The sequence below is a fragment of the Rhinopithecus bieti genome, unplaced genomic scaffold, assembly GCF_001698545.2.
Source record: "Rhinopithecus bieti isolate Rb0 unplaced genomic scaffold, ASM169854v2 scaffold_5846, whole genome shotgun sequence".
Taxonomy (NCBI): Eukaryota; Metazoa; Chordata; class Mammalia; order Primates; family Cercopithecidae; genus Rhinopithecus; species Rhinopithecus bieti.
The window spans coordinates 154,535-170,216 of NW_016805019.1; the positions used below are offsets into that span (position 1 = coordinate 154,535).

General features: G+C 35.6%; 1 protein-coding gene across 1 annotated transcript in view; it reads right to left on the reverse strand.

The window, feature by feature from the left end:
• Positions 1-703: 703 nt before the first annotated feature.
• Positions 704-15,682, reverse strand: part of METTL14 (methyltransferase 14, N6-adenosine-methyltransferase non-catalytic subunit) — a 26,583-nt gene continuing 11,604 nt past the window's right edge. The window contains exons 6-10 of the mRNA XM_017870880.1: positions 14,897-15,038; positions 11,589-11,681; positions 8,185-8,301; positions 6,436-6,646; positions 704-2,268 (exon numbers count right to left, since the gene is read on the reverse strand). Coding sequence (XP_017726369.1) covers positions 1,964-2,268; positions 6,436-6,646; positions 8,185-8,301; positions 11,589-11,681; positions 14,897-15,038 — 868 coding nt within the window. The 3' untranslated portion in view covers positions 704-1,963. The remainder of the gene's footprint in view (positions 2,269-6,435; positions 6,647-8,184; positions 8,302-11,588; positions 11,682-14,896; positions 15,039-15,682) is intronic.

Below are 15,682 nucleotides of genomic sequence, written 5' to 3' on the forward strand. Positions count from 1 at the left end.
GCAATTCTTCTGCCACAGCCTCCCGAGTAGCTGGGATTATAGGTGTGCACCACCACGCCCGGCTCATTTTGTATTTTTAGTAGAGATGGGGTTTCTCCATGTTCTCCATGTTGGTCAAGCTGGTCTCAAACTCCTGACCTCAAGTGATCCACCCGCATCGGCCTCCCAAAGAGCTGGGATTACAGGCATGAGCCACCACGCCCAGCATTTCTACATAATTTTGTGGAACGTAAGACATGTAAATATAAAGATCAAAATTTAGAAGAGGTCAGAGTAATGAAGTTTCATTGGAAACCTTTCCTCAATGAATACACAGTCTATTGCAAAAACAATACCTCAATCTTTACTGAAAGTGAAAGTTAGCAAAACCTAGTGAATCAATTCCATCTTGCTATTAAAAAGACCAGATTCATTGTCAAAGGGATAAATTCTAGGTCTTACGTTCTTTTATCTAGATAATTTGTATTTCGTGAAGTTGAAAATATACCATAATTTCAGCAAAAACCATAATTTCAGCAAAAAAAAATGCTGTCTTGTACTAGATAGTATTAGGCTTTTAAGGATCTCAGCCTTATTTCTTCTATCATTCAGTGCTTATCTTCAAACTGAGTCTTTGGTGGATGTAATATAATATTATCTTAAGTATAATATGAGCACAGAATGGTCATTAAAATCCACCACAGACAAAAAAAAGAGATTGATTTTAGGTCAGTCCTTTTTCAATTGGTAACAACAGTAATTCTACTTATAGAAAACAGACTCAAATCTCAAAAGTTCAAAGTTTCATTAGAAAAATCATAAAAATAAGAAAAGTATTCATCAAGAATAATAGTATAATTTCATTATCAAATTCATTTAAAACATGAATTACAGTATAGCAAGAGAAGTGACAGCATAAAGTCTTATATAATTTTAAAAACAAACATCACACCATATGGTTTTAATAAAAGGCAATAGCAGTTCCAATTTCCAAGCTGTATCCTTAAGTTGAGGGTTTTCTATAGTTGGTTTTACATTAAACTATCTCCATAAGAAGTTTAAAGGTGTATGTCATTTCATCACCAAGTATTTTAGTCCCAAAATGTTTAAACCAAGCATCTGATAATGAGGTGCCTTGTTGCTGCCTCTCTTTTATTTCAGGAATATGAAATTTAAGGTCAATGCCAGTTCAAGTCCACACCAGAGTGCTATCTAGCACATGAATATTTGTCCTCCTTTGCTTCTTAGGAAGCATGATTAGGAGTCGTAGCCACAAAATTGCGATTACGATGATGAACTTTTTTTTTAAAGTCTGCCTACTAAGTTCCATCTCTTCTTTCACCCATCCCTGGAATCTCCACCTCCCCTATCAGATTGAGATTTGAGAAGAGGTGATTTTGTTCAAAGTCTCTTAATTTCTTCAGTATTCAAATTATATCTGAGTTTATTTAAAACTCAAAAAAAAGAAGAAAAAAGCTCACCTCTTTTTATTAGTTCATCAAGAAAATGTTAAAACCCTGACAGAAGCTTACCATCTGTTCCAACCCTTTTCTATCAAGGCCCCAAACAGCTCCCTATTTGCTTTAGCAGCAGTGACAGGATGTGCATTACCAACTCCTGTCAGCACTAGCATGATACCACAGACTGGATCTTTTTCCATTATTTATTCCCCAAAATTAGCAAAATCCTTTGTAATTAGTTGAAGTCTATCAGAATAAATTCAGTCTCTGAAGATGAAGCTACTTGAATTGTTCCATTCTGTTCATGCACATAACAAAAGGCAGGATTATTCATTCATCCTGAAAAAAAACTAGACAGTGTGTGTGACAACTGCAAGCGAGGCTGGCTAAGACATTCCTGCAGCTCAGAGAAATTAAAGCAAAGTGCAAGCTGGAAGTGAGTTCTAAAGTTAAGTCTCCCACTTGAAATTTAATTACAATAAAGAAGGTTAGAGGAGGATGAATAGGTTCAATGTCTTCAACAATTATCTGGGTGGAAAGCCACCTCTGTGTGCTCCTCCACGGCCCCCTCTAAAGCCACCTCTTTCTCCTCGGAAGTTAGATCGATTTCTTTCTCGTCCACGGCCAGCAGAAGTTCCACCTCTTCCTCCACCTCTGGGAGCTCCACCTCCTCGGTCAGATTTAGATTTGGGAGGAGGTGATTTTGGTCGAAGTCTCTCAATTTCTTCTGTACAACCAGTCAAGTAGGAGTTAGGAGCACTGAAATAGGATGCATATGTTTCCGCATTGTAGTTGCTATTTGTAAGTGTTGGTCCAACTGTGAGCCAGCCTGCAATGGAGGAAACAAAGATTATACTTTTTATTTGCAATTCTCTCTTCTATTATTAATTCTTTAGAAGCTAGTTCAAATCCCAATGCATTCTTAAAGATGTCCCCATCATTCATCCAATATCCAATATTGATATCTTTTACAGAATAGCACTTAACTGTGGTCATGTTTTAAAGATTTCACAGGTATATATCTTGTTTTTCCTTCTAGACTGTAATTTTTGTAATATATCCTCTTCATTGTCCTCATCCATGTCCTATCTTTTGTGAGAATAGAACTTAGAGAAAAAAAATCCTATACATTACACTGAGTTTGGGTTTAGTGAAACTGTAATAAATTATATATAATCTTCCTATTTATGTAAATGGTGCTTTTCTGATTAAAATCTTGGAGCCAACTTTTGCTCTACACTTACTAACTAGAAAATATTCTCAGTTGATAGGTCTGAGAAATTTAACCACTACCATGTTACTCCTACTCATTCCTATCTTTTCATTTCTACTGCCACACTCAAATTTAAGCCCCCCCAACTTTTTTTTAACAAGGTCAATACCCTACCATATAACACGTGTCACAGACATACATATATACTGTAATGATCTATAACCTATAGCTTCTCCTCCCTCTAAAAGTGGAAAACCTAAAGCAAAGCTTAAAACATGTCACTTCTCTGCTCAAAAACCTTTCAACTGTTTCCACAAAGCCCAAATTCATAAATATGAAATATAAAATCTTTTACAATGATGGCTGAATGAACTTTCCAATAACACTTCTCATTAATGCTTTTCATGAACCTGTAAGTAAAACAATGAACTACTATAGTAACTTCTTCTATACTAACCCCTATTTTTGTGCCCATATTATTTTCTTTTCTAACCTGTCAACCTGTTAAAATCCCACCCTTCAACATCCAACTCAAATATATTTCTTTTTCAAATATAAAATGAAAATTATTTCTTCTTTCTCAGAATCTCCACTGCACATTATACTTCTGTAGGTAAAAATCTATTTTGTCAATTATATTGCTAGACAGCTCTGCTTCTAATAAGGATATTTTCTGATTAATTAAACCGTCTCTAGAATAGAAGGAACTACAAAATTAACTATAAATACCCAATACAGACACCATGCTTTGGGGTTCTTTGGGTGTGGTGACTCTTATAGACATGTCCTTTGCAAGGGTCCCTGAAAATATGCCTCTGGAGCATTACAAGAGACACAGCATTATTTGGGACAGGTCCAGTTATCCCTAAGAATTAGGTTATTTATTGGCAAAATAAGGATATCTGCCCCATCATCCTTAGGTTATTTCTTAGAAAAGTAGATGCATCATAAAAAGCTATAAAATGAAAAATATTTCACTAGGATCACATTCTAAAATACAGTAGCCATTTCTGTACAATACTTAGTTCATTGTTTTTTAAAACCTTTTTAGTTTCTAACAGTGCATAAATACAATAAGATTTATAATAGTTGAAGAAAAAAAGGTCAATTATACTGTGCCTTTTCTGTATGACCTGACAGATACCATGATCAAGAAGCACATTCCACACCTGTGGGTTCTCACTGACTATTAAATCTATGAGATTTTATTTGTTGCCTCCTAGTTTGTTTTTTGGCACGTTTGTGGTATTATGGAACACAACACCACAAACAATAAGAAACAGAAAATTTAAAGATATAATAAAAATAACTAATACTCTGTCTCCGTTGCTATATTGTCTCTTACATAAAACATGGAAATCTTTGCAGAGTAAACTGGCTGTAGAAGTCCAAGGGACTCCCCTCTCTTCCAAATTCTGCACTGCAATATTGTGTTTTACTAGAAATTTGAGAAGTATTACTAAGAACAGAGTAAAGTTTAAAATAGTCTGGCTTGGGTGTGGTGGCTCACACTTGTAATCCCAGCACTTAGAAGGCCGAGGTGGGCGATCACTTGGGTCAGGAGTTCGAGACCAGCTTGGCCAACATGGTGAAACTTTGTCTCTAATAAACATACAAAAAAATTAGCCAGGCGTGGTGGCACACACCGGTAGTCCCAGCTACTCAGGAGGCTGAATCACTTGAACCCAGGAGGCAGGGGTTGCAGTGAACCAAGATCGTGCCACTGCACTCCAGCCTGGACCACAGAGTGAGACCTTGTCTCAAAAAAAAAAAAAAAAAAATTGTCTGGCTTCAGAGTATTTGACTCACAGTTATCTGTAAACCTTTATTTTAACGCAATGGTAAATGGTATTCCTAAGGTATATGTGAAATACCTTAGGCTATTTCCTTGAGGAAGAAGTGTATTTGAGGAGCAACTTAATAAACTAAGGTCTTTTTTTTCTTTTTTTGAGGCAGAGTCTTACTCTGCCACCCTGGCTGGAGTACAGCGGCACAATCTCGGCTTACTGCAACCTCCGCCTCCCAGGTTCAAGCGATTCTTCCGCCTCAGCCTCCCAAGTAGCTGAGATTACAGGCACACACCACCACATCCAGCTAATTTTTGTATTTTTAGTAGAGACAGGATTTCACCATGTTGCCCAGGCTGGTCTCAAACTCCTGACCTCAAGTGATCTGCCCACCCCGGCCTCCCAAAGTGCTGGGATTACAGGCGTAAGCCAGAGTGCCTGGCCATAAATTAAGGTCTCTTGAACAGACTCTCAATTGCACATACTATTATTTATATGGCTAACTCCCAAACACCTATACTTCTATCAATCAGATTGTTCTTCCTTATTTTAATGTAGCTAATACTAAATTTTTGCAAGAGTTTCTTTCTTGAAACTCTTGCCTATTCAATTTCTTTCTTTTTATACTAGTAGTTTACAAGTACAAAATTAAACCTTACCCCTAACCTGAATATCAATCTAAAAATACTTCAGATAGAAAGACAGCAAGCAAATCCAAAGAAAGTAGAAAGAAAATTAAAAAGCAGAAATTAATTAAAAATAAACATGCAACAAGGCAATGAGAAGACAGTCACTGAATAAGAGAAAATATTTGCAAAAAACGAATATGATAAAGTACTATTCTCCAAAATATACAAGTAACTCTTAAACGTCAACAATAAGAAAACAAACAGCCAAATAAAAAACGGGCCAAAGACCTTAAAAAACATCTCACCAAAAAAGGCATACAGATAGCAAATAAGCGTATGAAAAGATGTTCTACATCATATGCCATCAGAAAAATGCAAATTAAAACAACGTGATACCACTACACACACACTAAAATTGCCAAAATCCTGAACACTGACAACACCAAATGCTGGTGAGGATGCGGAGCAACAGGAACTCTCACTGCCGGTGGAAATGCAAAATGGTACATACACTTCAGAAGACAGTCGTGGCAGTTTCTTACAAAATTAAACATATTCTTACCATACAATCCAGCATTTGTGCTCCCTGGCATTTACCCAAAGGAGCCGAAAACTTATGACCACACAAAAACCTGTACACAGATTTCCATTGTAGCTTATTCATAACTGCCAAAACTTGGAAGATGTCCTTCAGTAGGTAAATGGATACATAAACTGTGGTACATCCAATGGAATATTATTCGGCACTAAAAAGAAATGACCTATCAAACCATGAAAAGGAATACAGAAACCTTAAATGCCAATTACCAAATGAAAGAAGCCAATCTAAAAAAGCTACATACTATACAATTCCAACTATATAACATTCTGACAAAGGCAAATTATGGAGACAGTAAAAAGATAAGTGGTTGTCAAGGGTTGTGGGTAGGGATGAATAAGTGGAGCATGGAGGATTTTTAGGGCAGTGAAACTATTGAGTATGATCCTATAATGGTGGATAGATGTCATTATACATTTGTCCAAACTCACAGAATTACTACACCAAGAGTGAATCCTAATGTAAACTGTGGACTTTGAGTGATTATGACGTGTCAATGTAGGTTCATCATTTGTAACAAATGTACCACTCTGGTGGGAGATATTGGTAATTGGAAAGGTTATGCATGTGTGGGGGCAGAAGGTATATGGAAAGTCTCTGTGCCTTCCTCTCAATTTTGCTGTGGACCTGAAACTGTTCATATTTGAAGTACAGCAAGAAAAGGAATCAAATGCATAAAAACTTTATTTTACATAGCACCATGTCCTATTTCTTGACATGCACAACCCAAAGAATCATGAAGTTGTTGTTGTTTTAACTGAGGTCCTACCTGGTCGAATTGTACTATCTCTTCCAAATAGATGAAGGCGTCTTCTACCAAGACAAAAATGCTCAATTATATGAAAAATTTCTACAGGTTTTTCTATATTGCCAATTTCAGGTTCTTCTGTGATAATTAAGTCAATGTCAACATTAGCATGAATGAAGTCCCCATCTGTGCTACGCTTCACAGTTCCTTTGATCCCCATGAGGCAGTGTTCCTAAATAACAAGAGCAGACCAATTAATCTCTTTTAATCAACAGTCATTCCAAAACCTTTTACATTGATGTCCTCAATTCTAAAACAATCCTCATTTCTCCAAATCTTTGGGATACAGTTTCTCTTTTTTTTGAGACTGGGTCTCACTCTGTCACCCAGGCTGGAGTACAGTGGCACGATCTCAGCTCACTGCAGCCTTGATCTCCTGGGCTCAAGTGATCCCCCTGCCTCAGCCTCCCAAGTAGCTGGGACCACAGGAACATGCTACCACACCTGGCTAATTTTTTAATTTTTTGTAAAGACAGGGTCTCGTCATGTTGCTCAGGCTGGTCTCAAATTCCTGGGCTCAGGTGATCTACATACCTCGGCCTCCCAAAGTGCAGGGATTACAGAAGTGAGCCACCATTTCTGGTGAGATACAGTTCTATGGGCAACAAAACAACAGGAAAACATGGATCTCTGGATGAGGAAAGACTGCCATGTAAATAGAAAAACTCTTTTCTACACTCTCACAACACTCAATATTTTCAGAATACTTCATTTCTGATCCCAGATGTGTGGATTTTTCCCATACCAAACAATTCTTCATTTCTTCATCAACACATTCAATTCAATTCTGACACTATCTACCTAGTTAGTGCAGACCCCACAGGTCAAGGGCTGAGAACCACATGATTGCCCCACCTTCAGATACTAATCACAAGTCCAGACTGTCACCTGTGCTTCTGACCAACTGGCTATAAAACAGAGGTTCCCATGACCTCTTCCTCGAGTTAGATCATTTGCTAGAACAGTTCAAGGAATTCAGGAAAGCTGTTTACTTACTATGATCTATTTATTATAAAAGGATACAACTCAAAACAACCAGATGGAAGAGATACATAATGAAAAGTATGGTGCATAGGGCATGGAGCTGCTGTGCCCTCTCCAAGTGGACCACAGTCCCAGAAACTCCACAGGTTCACCAACCCAGAAGCTCTCCAACCTCTGTCTTGGAATTTTTACAGAGGCTTTGATTACCTAGGCATGATTCCAGTCCAAAAAAGACTTAATAAGAAAGACCCTCCCACCAGTGGCTCCCTAAAAAGTAAAGAACGAAAACTGTTAAAACCTGATACTAGCAAGGCAGAGTCACAAGAAACAGAAGTTCTCAGGGGTTCTTGTAAAGGAAAAAGAAGGAAAGAAGACAGAAATACGTCTCTAAGCTGGCCAGCTAGAGTTTTGCGGCTCTCTCTTCTTTCTGAACCTAGAAAAATTTTGCAGGTCAGTGTGATCAAAAGCCTTTATCTAATAGAAATATGGCATTTAGGACATAGAGGAATATATACTCCTCTTTTTAGCATGGTGGGGTTGATCTAAGATAATGAATAAAACATTTTAAAACTAATTTGGATGTATTCCTGTAATGCTCAATGCTATCTTTACAAGTCTAAGAAAAGGACCTTTTTACTAAAGTTAATTAAACAGTATATAGTGATTTGGAAAAGCTTGAGAGAAAACCATGAAAATTAAAAAAAAACAAATTAGTAAAGGCAATACCTTTGTTCTCTGAAAGACAGCCTTTGGATCTAAAGTCTTAGTCTTCCCAGGATTGTTTTTATTGGTTTTAATCCAACAAATATCTTCACATCTTCTGTAACCCCATTTTCGTAAACACTAGAAACAAAAGAATTTTAAACAGAAACCCTTAACTTAAAGAAATAAGCAATACTTAACAATAACCAACTAGCATTAAAAAAAAACTTCTAGAGGCTTCAGACACTACATTCCAAGGCTTCAAGGTAATTTTGTTTCAGTGTAGAATATAAAAAGAAATGCCAGTCTTTAAATATATAGCCATAATACGGAATACATATATCTTTTGGATATCAACGTCACATATATAGTTAAATATCAAAACATAGAAAGGATTACATCATCTCCCAATTCTACATTCTATTGTCATCAATGGACACGGGGTTTTAAATTGTTAAGCACTCAGACCTTCTGTAATCACAAAATAATCCAAAACACAATTTGATTCCCGCCACCTCAATATTCTATTCTCTGACAAAGTTATACACCATTGAAAATTTTCTAAATGCTAACTTCAAATGAGAGTCTTATAAAACCTTATTTCTATATTTAATACAACTGTAAAAATGTTCAAACTTAAAATTGCTACATGGTTGGGTAAAATGGTACTTTCATCTCTACATAATCTAGAAAATAGAGATGTGAACCTTAATGACCTAGAAGCTGTTATACATTAACATAAAACAAATACCAGCTAAATGATTGCTCACAGTGACATCTGAAAGTCTACCATATGCTAGTGCTGCGTAGCTGCTGGGAATAAAAACATGAATAAGACACAGTCCCTATCCCCATCAACTTAAGAGTAAAGGAGGGAAAAATAAATAAATAAGTACAGTATTGCTGGTATGATGATCAAGTACATATAAAGATACAGTAGAGGGGGGTTGGGGACTAGGGGAGGGATAGCATTAGGAGAAATATCTAATGTAGATTACAGGTTGATGGGTGCAGCAAACCACCATGGCACGTGTATACCTACATAACAAACCTGCATGTTCTGCACATGTCTCCCAGAACTTAAAAGTATAATTAAAAAAAAAAAAAAAAAACTTTCCAACAAGCTTCCTTTCCACCACAGGAAATCCTGTTGGGAGTTCCCCGAACCAAAAAAAAAAAGATATAGTAGAGTATAAAACATACACTTTTCAGGAATGCTTACTGGGTAATGTCAGATAACACCTCAAAATGAAACTTAGAATTTTATTTTATTTTATTAATTAATTAATTTATTTAGAGACGGAGTCTCACCCAGGCTGGAGTTCAGTGGTGTAATCTTCACTCACTACAACCTCCGCCTCCCAGGTTCAAGCAATTCTCATGCCTCAGCTTCCCAAGTGGCTGGGACCACAAGCACGTGCCACCATGCCATGCTAATTTTTGTATTTTTAGTAGAGATGGGGTTTCATCATGTTGGCCAGGCTGGTCTTGAACTCCTGGCCTCAAGTGATCTGCCCGCCTCTGTCTCTCAAAGTGCTGGGATGACAGATATGAGCCACTGCATCCAGCAGAGTTTTATTTTAAAATCTCCAAAATCAAGATCAATATGTCTTCCTGTTACTAAATATTTATTTTGCACCAGGTGTCATTAACATCACTATGACCTAAATTCTACATGCCCTAATCCACTAATTTATCAAAAGCTCATGAGTATTTCTCATGCTGAATTATTTTTTTAAATCTTAAATCATTTTTCACCAAACTCTCACCAGTATGATAAACTGCTGCATAAGCAAATAAGATAAAAACCTCCTGGATGGCTACTCAGGAGGCTGAAGCAGGAGAATCGTTTCAACTGGGAGGCAGGGTTTTACAGTGAGCCAAGATAGCACCACTGCACTCCACCATGGGCGACAAAGCAAGGCTCTGTCTCAAAAGAAAAAAAATTAAAAATAAAAATCTCCTAATAATTTTCAATCTAATTTGGGGAATGAGAGATGAGAGGAAAGATCAAAGTCAGATATTAAAGTTAAAGTAAATTCTAATATACCTATAAAAACATATGTTTCGCTCTTACTTTTCTATAGCATCTTGAAGAGCTACCACCAAAAAAACGGAGATATTCAACTGAAATACAGTTATAATCTACCTTGGAGTTAATAAATAATAGAAGCAGTGATGTTACCCAACAGCCTTACTATTTATATAAAGAATATAAAGTAATTGTAGAATTTCAGAATTTGGGCACAATCTTATTTCCATATAATCATACTTGTTATCTCATATAATCCTACTTAAATTTTTCAACTGTCAAATGGATACCTCCTCAAACTGGAATGATTAAATGAGATAGTTTGGTGTATAGTAAGTAATATGTCATAAAAATGAAAAGTGTCTACCAATAAAATGTGACAAAATTGAGACCCTCAAGAGTATCTTTTTGCCCAAAGTCTTACTGTTGCATAGCAGACAAATTGAGAGCAAAATTAAGACTCCTGATACCTAGTCATAATATTGTTGTTATTCTTGTTTAGAACAGCATATATATTATTTTGTTCCTTTTGGCCAGGGCCAATGAGGCCCAGGAATGGTGGCTCATGCCTGTAATCCCAACACTTTGGGAGGCTGAGGTGGGAGGATCCCTTGAGCCCAGGAGTTTGAGGCCAGCCTGGGCAACATAAAAAGACCTAATCTCTGCAAATACTAAAAAAAATTAGCCAGGGGTAGTGTTGTGCCTGTGGTCCCAGCTATTAGGAGGCTGAGGTGGGAAAACTGCTTGAGTCCAGGAGGTCGAGGCTGCAGTAAGCCACGACTGTGCCACTGCACTCTAGCCTGGGCAATAGAGTTAGTACCTTGTCTCAAAAAAAAAAAAAAAAAAAAAAAGAAAAAAAAAAACCTCCAATACAAAAATAAATAAATAAATAAAGCTCTGAAATACAATTAAATATGAGATACTTAAAATAAGTTCAGGTATTATAACTTCTTTCTCATTCATTCATGTCTTCCATATGCTGTGTTACTTTTCCAATTTTATTTGACTTCCATTTGGATTTCAGGAGCCAATGCTCCTGAATACTTTCAGCTACTCATAGAATACTTTTTAGCTACTCATAAAGAATTGTAAATGACACCAAGCAGCTCATTTTTGAGGTATAATTTGGAGTTTCAAATCTTTAAGCTGTTCTCTTCCTGTACTTGTAATGAAGCATCTTTTGAAAGAGCTACACATTTATCCCTAGTGCTGGTTAAGTAACTTACAAGTATTGCCTTTCTTACGTTCTTTTCTGGAAATTTTTTTTCTCAGCATTTTAGAATTATTTAAGAAACAAAGGAAAAAATAACATCCACTTTCAAACATCCTATGCAACACACTGTTGTATTTTTTTCTTATTAATTTAAAAATCCACTTTATAAAAGCACCATCTTACCACTCTTCCAAGGTCCAGCCCCTCCCCAGAACCACACCAGAGAAAAATAAATGATCGAGGTGCTGCAATCTCATCAATTTCTAACTTCATAATCTGTAAGAAATCAAAACAATATTGCATAAAAGTATTTTGTTTCCCATTCATCCTAAATCCAAAAGAACAACAATTAAGATTAGGATAGATGTGTTCTTTAAGTGTATTAGTTTCCATTAGGAACTATAATAGAAAATAAACATTATCCTTAAAATTACTTGTTCTATTGTTTTGTTACTTTATATACAAACAACATACACACGTGTGCTCATATATACATATATACACTTGCTTTTATATGGAAAGAGCTTATAGGAAACAATAGCTATAGAATTATGGAATCTTTTAAGATGGAGCTTGAGAGAGATTCTCCAGCAATGTTTTATCATTTACTGAAAAAGAATGAAGCACTTAACTGAGCCCAAAGTTAGGGACAAAATTAACATAAAATACAGCAATAAATGTTTCAGGAGGACTGTGATATCCCGTATCTACAGAAGAACTTCTCAATAAATCAATATACATATTTTCCTACAATTACTACTTAAAGTCTGAAATGCTAAAAAAAAAAATTATTCTCTTTTGACACTAATTCTAAAAGTTAAGTGTTGGTACTTTCATTAAATGCTTGTGTTCTTAACTAAAACACAATGACTACTACTGACCCTCTACCATGAAAAAGAATACCTGTGAAACCCAAACACTTTTCTTATTTACATTTTGTTATTACATTAACTACTGGCACTTTCTTTAGGATAATATCTCATAAAAGTTATAGAGCTTAGGGTTCTGGGGCCAGACAAAATTTTTCAATATGCCAGCCAGAGCTGAAGTACAGTGAAATTAAATTGAAATCAAGAATCTGCATATAAAATAGAATTTCTTTATTTTAAAAACTGTATTAGTTTATTATATATAATTGAAGCCTTTGTACCTCACTGCTGAAACCTCATGGATTGGTTAGAGAAAACAAAGTTCTGCCTAATTATTAATAAAGGACATAATCAGATTGCTTAAATTTTTTCTTTTGATTAAACTGACAAAAAATGGTTTTTAATATTAATATTCAACTTTAATGAGGATATGGTTAACTAGACATTCTTAAACACTACTGAAAGGAATGTAAATGTATACCTATCTGGAAAACTTATCTGCAATAAATGTCAAGAGCATTAAGTCTTTAATCTTACGTCTTAGAAATACTACATTCTGTGCACTTTTCTGATTTTACAACAATAAATACAAGTAACATTTTAAACAGGGAAGGGGAAAAACTTTACATTATAGGAGCCATACAAATGTAAATAAAAGTGCTAGGAGTATTAAAGCTAATAGGAAAAGCTTCAAGGAAGAGGAAGAATTAGAGGTAAATCTTGGAAAAATAGATATGATTAAGAGTAGTAACTACCATTAACTCAGAAAGGGACATGCAAGGATTCCCATCTGTTTTCTAAGAAACATGTCTTCCAGTTTCAGTCCCTTCCTTGTCCCACATCTTTTCTAGAAGTGCAGGATGCTCCTGGTTACACTCTCCTTGAAACTCACTGTTCCCTTGGTTTCCATTACATTCATACTCTCCTGGTTCTCTTCATTCATCACTGAATAACTCGTTTTTAAATTTATTTTATACATAGTATTTAATTGTAAATGTTTTCCCAGGTTTTACCATCAGTCTACATTTTTATACTGAGACACAATCCCAGGATAAACTCATCTATTTGCATGGATTTTATGTGATAATCCTCTATAATATGTATGTTGAAACCAGATCTGCCTGTCCTTAGAGTTTCATATTCTATTCCTATGACCTCTTCCATTTGAATGTCTCACATATAACTAGAAATCAACTTATTCAATATTATTTAACCTTTCTAATCCCACTTGTCTTCTGAAACTCACTCTCAGTTGGTGATAATTCAACCCACCTATCCCAAGATAGAGACCATGAGTTATCCTTAACTCTTCCCCTCGTCCTAATCACTCAATCTTACCAAATCTACCTCCTAAACATTAATGAAGTTATCACCTTCTTTCCATGCCTACTCTTACCCTAATTCAGGGTCCCTTCATCTCAGCATTACATTACTCTAAGAAAGAGTCTTCTAATTGCTCTCCTTTTCCAGAATTCTTTTGGTTTTGAGACGGAGTCTTGCTCTGTCGCCCAGGCTGGAGCACAGTGGCGCAATCTCGACTCACTGCAACCTCTGCCTCCCAGGTTCAAGCGATTCTCCTGCCACAGCGTCCCAAGTAGCTGGGATAACAGGTGCGTGCCACTACGCCCAGCTAATTTTTATATTTTTAGTAGAGATGGGGTTTCACCATGTTGATCAGGCTGCTCTCAAACTCCAGACCTCGTGATCCACCCGTCTCACCTCCCAAAGTGCTGGGATTACAGGCATGAGCCACCACGCCCAGCCATTTTTTCAGAATTCTTTCCCAGACTCTATCCCAGCTTCCAAACACCAATCTGACCTTTTTACTAAACTGGTTAAAACTCTTCAAAGACATATTAATGTCTTCAGAATAAAAGTCCAAACTCCTGACACATTACCTCAAGATAGTCCCAATCTGTGTTCCAACAATACCAACCTACATACTGGACCTTCACTCCACAACCAGATAGTCATTTGCCTCCATCCCTTCTGTTCTTGTTGTTCCTTGTGCTTGTAAGCCCCGTCCCACATCTTTCTTGACTAATTCTAACTAATCTATTTCTATTGTTCAGGTGTCACCTCCTCTGTGTTCATATGTCCCATCTACCCAGGCTTGGTCAGTTGTTCTCATGTCATCTTATGCAGGACTCTATTATTTAATCAACAAAATTGTGATTATGTGTCCATAAAGGCTATTTATCCATACTTTACTACACTGTAAATGGTTTAAAGAGTAGAAATCATGTTTTTATATATATAAACAAACTCTGATGTTTACTGAAACTAATCAAATGCAGAATGAATTATGAGTCATTCCATCTGTTTTTAAACTTTTCTAGCTATATAGCCAAGGGCTCTAAGACCAAAACCGTAAGTCTTCTACAGCCTATTTGCTTATTATCTGCTCAATGTTCAATTTCTGCCTCGAGAAGAAGAATCAAATTAAAGATAATGTAATATTGGTCAATATACCTTGGACCTTCAGCTATAATTTACACTATAAATCTATATTTATAATCCCTACAAAAGTAGGGATGACATTTATTATCTCACTTTCTGACCAAATAAACATATTCATTTGAAAATAAATAATTCATTACAACATAGAAAGTTTCATCATACATCATCCCAAGTCCAGCACTTTTCATTAGCAGTGATGCCAGTTTCTCTGTAATATTCTTCTAAAGGGGGTTCCAGAAGAATCACATCAAATTTGGGTGTTAGTTCTCTGATGTCAAAGGCTTCTATATCGGCTTGTAAGTACCTATTTGATTAAAGCATAAAAAATGAGATTTTTTAAAAAAAGCTTTTTAAATAAGATTTTCAAGTACCTTAACAGATGGTAATGAAAGAAATGTCTTAGATATCACTAAACATTATTACTAAACACTATTTACAAAGTAATCAGTAAGTTAATTATTAAAGGCCTTTTTATTGAGTCTTTTTTTCTTCAGTATAGACTTAAACCATCTACCAGTGATCTTTCTTAAGTCATGAATATAATTAAACTACATAGTAAAATTCCTATTATTCCCCATGTACACCCAGAATATATTCTTCTCTCAATATTAAAAATCCATACTCAGATGTGTCTCTGAACCCCTTTCCATTCTCATCTGAATTTTCTAATGTCACATTGTTTTATTCTCAATTGTTTAGTTAGAAACTCCATTTCTCTGTAAGCTTACATGCTTCCTCCTAAAACACAGTTTTCATATAATTTTCTTTTATTAGTTTTTTCATTAGTAAAAATGTTTCTATTAAGAGTCTTTTCATGCTACCTAATATAAGTTAGTACTGGCCTTTACTGAAAAGATATTTTCACAAAGCATGAAAATATTTTAAATTTAAAATGCTTTAAATATAAATAGGTTTTCGTGGTTTTTTTTTTTTTTTTTTTTTTTTTTT